Source organism: Heterodontus francisci, chromosome 27 (assembly GCF_036365525.1).
Source record: "Heterodontus francisci isolate sHetFra1 chromosome 27, sHetFra1.hap1, whole genome shotgun sequence".
Lineage (NCBI taxonomy): Eukaryota > Metazoa > Chordata > Chondrichthyes > Heterodontiformes > Heterodontidae > Heterodontus > Heterodontus francisci.
The window spans coordinates 9,972,941-9,979,829 of NC_090397.1; the positions used below are offsets into that span (position 1 = coordinate 9,972,941).

The 6,889-nt window shown below is 61.9% G+C and overlaps 1 protein-coding gene across 1 annotated transcript in view; it reads right to left on the reverse strand.

The window, feature by feature from the left end:
• metap2a (methionyl aminopeptidase 2a) overlaps positions 1-4,961 on the reverse strand; it is a 66,894-nt gene extending 61,933 nt beyond the window's left edge. The window contains exon 1 of the mRNA XM_068058779.1: positions 4,756-4,961. Within this exon, the coding sequence (XP_067914880.1) occupies positions 4,756-4,933 (178 nt within the window). The 5' untranslated portion in view covers positions 4,934-4,961. The remainder of the gene's footprint in view (positions 1-4,755) is intronic.
• Positions 4,962-6,889: the final 1,928 nt, after the last annotated feature.

Sequence of the window (6,889 nt, forward strand, 5' to 3'; positions counted from 1 at the left end):
TAGGAGGGGAGGAGGGGAGGTGGGGGAGGGGAGGAGGGGAGGTGGGGGAGGGGAGGAGAGGAGGGGGGGAGGGGAGGAGGGGAGGAGGGGGGGAGGGGAGGTGGGGATTGGGGGGAGGTGGGGATTGGGGGGAGGTGGGGATTGGGGGGAGGTGGGGATTGGGGGGAGGAGGGGATTGGGGGAGGAGGGGATTGGGGGGAGGAGGGGATTGGGGGGAGGAGGGGATTGGGGGGAGGAGGGGATTGGGGGGAGGAGGGGATTGGGGGGAGGAGGGGATTGGGGGGAGGAGGGGATTGGGGGGAGGAGGGGATTGGGGGGAGGAGGGGATTGGGGGGAGGAGGGGATTGGGGGGGAGGAGGGGATTGGGGGGAGGAGGGGATTGGGGGGAGGAGGGGATTGGGGGGAGGAGGGGATTGGGGGGAGGTGGGGATTGGGGGGGAGGTGGGGATTGGGGGGAGGTGGGGATTGGGGGGAGGTGGGGATTGGGGGGAGGTGGGGGAGGTGAGGAGGGGATTGGGGGGGGGAGGTGGGGGAGGTGAGGAGGGGATTGGGGGGGGGAGGTGGGGGAGGTGAGGAGGGGATTGGGGGGGGGGGAGGTGGGGGAGGTGAGGAGGGGATTGGGGGGGGGAGGTGAGGAGGGGATTGGGGGGGGGGAGGTGGGGGAGGTGAGGAGGGGATTGGGGGGGGGAGGTGGGGGAGGTGAGGAGGGGATTGGGGGGGGGAGGTGGGGGGAGGTGAGGAGGGGATTGGGGGTGGGGGAGGTGAGGAGGGGATTGGGGGGGGGAGGTGGGGGAGGTGAGGAGGGGATTGGGGGGGGGGGAGGTGGGGGAGGTGAGGAGGGGATTGGGGGGGGAGGTGGGGGAGGTGAGGAGGGGATTGGGGGGGGGGGAGGTGAGGAGGGGATTGGGGGGGGGAGGTGGGGGAGGGGATTGGGGGGGGGAGGAGGTGGGGGGGGGGAGGAGGTGGGGGGGGGGGAGGAGGTGGGGGGGGGGGAGGAGGTGGGGGGGAGGGAGGTGGGGGGAGGGAGGTGGGGGGAGGGAGGTGGGGGGAGGGAGGTGGGGGAGGTGGGGGGGGATTGGGGGGGGGGAGGGGAGGAGGGGGATTGGGGGGGGGGGGAGGGGAGGAGGGGATTGGGGGGGGGGGAGGGGAGGAGGGGATTGGGGGGGGGGGAGGGGAGGAGGGGATTGGGGGGGGGAGGGGGAGGGGGGGGGAGGGGGGGGGAGGAGGGGATTGGGTGGGGAGGGGGGGAGGTGAGGAGGGGATTGGGGGGGGAGGGGGGGGGGGGAGGTGAGGAGGGGATTGGGGGGGGAGGTGAGGAGGGGATTGGGGGGGGGAGGTGAGAAGGGGATTGGGGGGGGGAGGTGAGGAGGGGATTGGGGGGGGGGAGGTGAGGGGGTGATTGGGGGGAAGGTGAGAGGGGGGAGGTGAGAGGAGGATTGGGGGGGGAGGGAGGTGAGAGGGGGATTGGGGGGGGAGGGAGGTGAGAGGGGGATTGGGGGGGGAGGGAGGTGAGAGGGGGATTGGGGGGGGAGGGAGGTGAGAGGGGGATTGGGGGGGGAGGGAGGTGAGAGGGGGATTGGGGGGGGGGAGGTGAGAGGGGGATTGGGGGGGGAGGTGAGAGGGGGATTGGGGGGGGGGGAGGTGAGAGGGGGATTGGGGGGGGGGGGGAGGTGAGAGGGGGGATTGGGGGGGGGGGAGGTGAGAGGGGGATTGGGGGGGGGGGGGAGGTGAGAGGGGGATTGGGGGGGGGGAGGTGAGAGGGGGATTGGGGGGGGGAGGTGGTGAGAGGGGGATTGGGGGGGGGGAGGTGAGAGGGGGATTGGGGGGGGGGAGGTGAGAGGGGGATTGGGGGGGGGGAGGTGAGAGGGGGATTGGGGGGGGGGGGGGAGGTGAGAGGGGGATTGGGGGGGGGGAGGTGAGAGGGGGATTGGGGGGGGGAAGGTGAGAGGGGGATTGGGGGGGGGAGGTGAGAGGGGGATTGGGGGGGGGGAGGGGGGGTTTGGGGGGGAGGTGAGGAGGGGTTTGGGGGGGAGGTGAGGAGGTGATTGGGTGGAGGTGGGGAGGTGAGGGGGGGGTTTGGGGGGAGGTGAGGTAGGGGGGATTGGGGTGGGGGAGGTGGGGGAGGTGGGGGGGGAGGTGAGGGAGGGGGATTGGGTGGGGAGGTGAGGAGGTGATTGGGGTGGGGAGGTGAGGAGGTGATTGGGGTGGGGAGGTGAGGAGGTGATTGGGGTGGGGAGGTGAGGAGGTGATTGGGGTGGGGAGGTGAGGAGGTGATTGGGGTGGGAGGTGAGGAGGTGATTGGGGTGGGGAGGTGAGGAGGTGATTGGGGTGGGGAGGTGAGGAGGTGATTGGGGTGGGGAGGTGAGGAGGTGATTGGGGGTGGGGAGGTGAGGAGGTGATTGGGGTGGGGAGGTGAGGAGGTGATTGGGGTGGGGAGGTGAGGAGGTGATTGGGGTGGGGAGGTGAGGAGGTGATTGGGGTGGGGAGGAGGAGGTGATTGGGGTGGGGAGGTGAGGAGGTGATTGGGGTGGGGAGGTGAGGAGGTGATTGGGGTGGGGAGGTGAGGAGGTGATTGGGGTGGGGAGGTGAGGAGGTGATTGGGGTGGGGAGGTGAGGAGGTGATTGGGGTGGGGAGGTGAGGAGGTGATTGGGGTGGGGAGGTGAGGAGGTGATTGGGGTGGGGAGGTGAGGAGGTGATTGGGGTGGGGAGGTGAGGTGATTGGGTGGGGAGGTGAGGAGGTGATTGGGGTGAGGAGGTGAGGAGGTGATTGGGGTGAGGAGGTGATTGGGGTGGGGAGGTGAGGAGGTGATTGGGGTGGGAGGTGAGGAGGTGATTGGGTGGGGAGGTGAGGAGGTGATTGGGGTGGGGAGGTGAGGAGGTGATTGGGGTGGGGAGGTGAGGAGGTGATTGGGGGGGTCTTTAGTGTTGCTGATCGGCTTAGTAGTGATTGGCGGATTGGGTGAGGAGGTGATTGGGGGGGGAGGTGAGGAGGTGATTGGGAGAGTTGTTGAGGAGGTGATTGGGGGGGGAGGTGAGGAGGTGATTGGGGGGGGAGGTGAGGAGGTGATTGGGGGGGGAGGTGAGGAATGTTGTTCTGATCTTCTGAGGAGGTGATTGGGGGGGGAGGTGAGGAGGTGATTGGGGGGGGAGGTGAGGAGGTGATTGGGGGGGAGGTTGAGAGGTTTGATCTGAGGATTTGATTGGCGTTAGGAGGTGATTGGGTGGGGAGGCTGAGGAGGTGATTGGGGGAGGTGAGGAGGTGATTGGCTGGAGCTGCTGAGAGGGAGGTGATTGGGGTGGGGAGGTGAGGAGGTGATTGGGGTGGGGAGGTGAGGAGGTGATTGGGGTGGGGAGGTGAGTTGAGGTGATTGGTGGGGAGGTTGATTGGTGGGGGGAGGAGTGAGGAGGTGATTGGGGGGGGAGGTGAGGAGGTGATTGGGGGGGGAGGTGAGGAGGTGATTGGGGGGATCTGAGGAGCGATTGCTGATCGAGTGAGGAAGGTGATTGGGGGGGGAGGTGAGGAGGTGATTGGGCGGGGGAGGTCGGATTGGTGGGGAGTTGAGGAGGTGATTGGGGGGAGGTGAGAGGAGGTGATTGGGGGGAGGTGAGGAGGAGATTGGGGGGGGAGGTGGAGCGATTGGGGGATTGGTGAGGGAGGTGATGGAGGAGATTGAGGAGGGGATTGGTCGGAGGCTGCGGAGGGCATTGGGGGGGAGGTGAGGAGGTGATTGGGGGGGGTGGGTTTCGGAGCGGTTTGGGGGAAGATGTGTCTGAGGGGATCTCTTTTCAGGTTTAGGCTTGAGGAGGTGGGAGGTGAGGAGGGGGGATTGGTGGCGAGGCTGAGGAGGGAATTGGTGGCTAGCTGCTTAGAGGGGATTGCTGAGCTGCGGCATTTGGAGGTGAGGAGGGGATTGTGGGAGGTGAGGTGCAGAGGATTGGTGGGAGCGTGATTGAGAGGGGCATTAGTTCTGATCTTCTTTCAGATTTTGTTTTTGGTGGGAGCGCTTGCAGATTTGCGGATCTCGTTTTCGAATTTTTGGTTCGTTCTTTTCAGATTGGGGGGGGATTGGTGAGGGGGGATTGGGTTCTTATCGCTTGTTCAATTTTGTGTTTTTCGTAGCGTTGCGAGGGGGATTGGCGGGGGGGAGGTGAGAGGGGGATTGGGGGGGAGGTGAGAGGGGGATTGGGGGGGGAGAGGGGGATTGGGGGGGGGTGAGTTTTTGGGGATTTGGGGGGGGGGCGGATCGTGAGTTGGGGTTCTGAGCGGGGGATTGCGAGGGGATTTGCGGATCTCTTTTTCAATTTTTTTGCTGAGCGCGGGTGCAATTGTTTGGCGGGATCGCTTTGAGATTTTTTTTCGGGGATCGACGTTTCGAAGGTTTTGGGGGCTGCGCTCTTTCAATTGTTTTTCTGTTCTTTTTCAATTTGGGTTTTCGGGGCTTGGGGAAGGAGGGGGATTGGGGGGGTGAGAGGGGGATTGGGGGGGGCTGGAGTTGCAGGATTGGGGGGTCAATTTTTTCCTTATCTGCTTTGCAAGTTTTGTTTTAGGCCGGCAGCGCCGACCATGCGGAGATTCTGTCTCAGCGGTCACAGGGAGCGGGTTCATTTCTGGTGTAAAACGGTGACTCTTTCGCTTGTTTTCCAGCCGGAACATGACGGACGGAAGCAGAGAGGCCCAGCTACCCCCACCGGGGCCGGCATCGCCCCCACGCCGGTGTGGCCTACACCCATTCCCGCCGCGCCACTGTCCTCACCGCTCTTGCCCTTCCTCTTCTTCTTCTTTTTCTTCTTGGTGCTCTCCTCAGCCACCTCGTCCTCTTTCTCCATCGGGCCGCCGTTCACCAGATGCTGTGTCTCGGCCGCTTTCTGGCCGCTGTCGCCACCTCCCTCCCCGCCTCCTCCGGCCTCCACCTTCGTCGCCTGGTCCGCCATGATGGGTAGAGCCCGCTGGGAGAGCGCGACAGCGCACGCGCAGGGAGATAGGGGGGGGGGTGGGGAGGGTGGAAATGTTACGTCAAACGCAACTGGGCGGGGACCCATGACGTCATGCGCACTGGACGGGGATGTGTGACGTCAGGCGCAGTGGGGGAGAGGCGTGACGTCAGGCGCGGCTGGGCGGGAACCTATGATGTCAGAGATAGTTGAGTGGGTGTGGTCCTACAGTGTGGGAATTACAGCAAGAGGAGGAACAGGATTGGGGAGATTAGTATGACATTCCCTTGGCCATTGGGTACATCTGAGAACTTTGTGGGCTCAACAACAGCTTCCTTTGACACTGCGTCCTTCGCTATGCAAAAAAAAAGCTAAGAAGCTTCACAGAGGCATCATGAAGGAAAAAAAGTGCAGAGCAAATGGTGGAGAGGTCAGGAGGAGTGATCAAAGGCTTCGTTAAAGAGCTGGGACTTAAGGAGGGATTCCAGAGCGAGGTGCCTGGGCAATTGAAGGTACAGCGTCCAATGGTGGGGCAAACATATAGCTATATAGGACACCTCAGTCCCGTGGAATGCACCTTGTGTCCTGGACATGTGCAGGAAGTGTCATCAGCTGCTGGAGTGCGAGCACCAGGTTTCGGAGCCTGAGCAGAAGCTGTCGTGACTGCAGTACATCCGCAAGGCCCAAACATCTTCAGCTGCTTCATCAATGACCTTCCTTCAGTCATAAGGTCAGAAGTGGGGATGTTCGCTGAGGATTGCACAATGTTCAGCACCATTCGCGACTCCTCAGATGCTGAAGCAGTCTGTGTAGAAATGCAGCAAGACCTGGACAATATTCAGGCTTGGACTGATAAATGGCAAGTAACATTCGCGCCACACAAGTGCCAGGAAATGACCATCTCCAACAAGAGAGAATCTAACCATCTTCCCTTGACATTCAATGGCATTACGATCGCTGAATCCCCCACTATCAACATCATGGGGGTTACCATTGACCAGAAACTGAACTGGAGTAGCCATATAAATACTGTGGCTACAAGAGCAGGTCAGAGGCTAGGAATCTTGGGACGAGTAACTCACCTCCTGACTCCCCAAAGCCTGTCCATCATCTACAAGGTACAAGTCAGGAGTGTGATGGAATACTCTCCACTTGCCTGGATGGATGCAGCTCCAACAACACTCAAGAAGCTCGACACCATCCAGGACAAAGCAACCCGCTTGATTGGCACCCCATCCACAAACATGCACTCCCTCCACCACCGACGCACAGTGGCAGCAGTGTGTACCATCTACAAGAGGTACTGCAGCAATGCACCAAGGCTCCTTAGACAGCACCTTCCAAACCTGCAACCTCTACCACCTAGAAGGACAAGGGCAGCAGATACATGGGAACACCACCACCTGCAAGTTCTCCTCCAAGTCACACACCATCCAGACTTGGAACTATATCACCATTCCTTCACTGTCGCTGGGTCAAAATCGTGGAACCCCCTTCCTAACAGCACTGTGGGTGTACCTACCCCAAATGGGCTGCAGTGGTTCAAGAAGGCAGCTCACCACCGCCTTCTCAAGGGCAATTAGGGATGGGCAATAATTGCTGGCCTGGCCAGTGTCGCCCACATCCCATGAATGAATAATTTTTAAAAGGGCTAAGAGCTACATGGGTAGCATGTTTCTGGAGGTGGTCACCCCACAGCTTAAGTGTGCAGACAGAGAGGAAATGGGTGACTGCCAGACAGACAAGACCAGGCAGGTCGTGCAGGAGTTCCCTGTGTGTATCATCCTTTCTAACCATTATTCAGTTCTGAATACTGGTGAGGGTGATGGGTCCTCTGGTGAGTGCTGCCAATCTAGGCCACAGCACAGCTGTACAGAGGGTGAGGAGGAAGAATGGGAAAGCAATAGTAATAGGGGCATCTGTAGATAGGGGAACAAGCTGGTGTTTCTGTGGCCA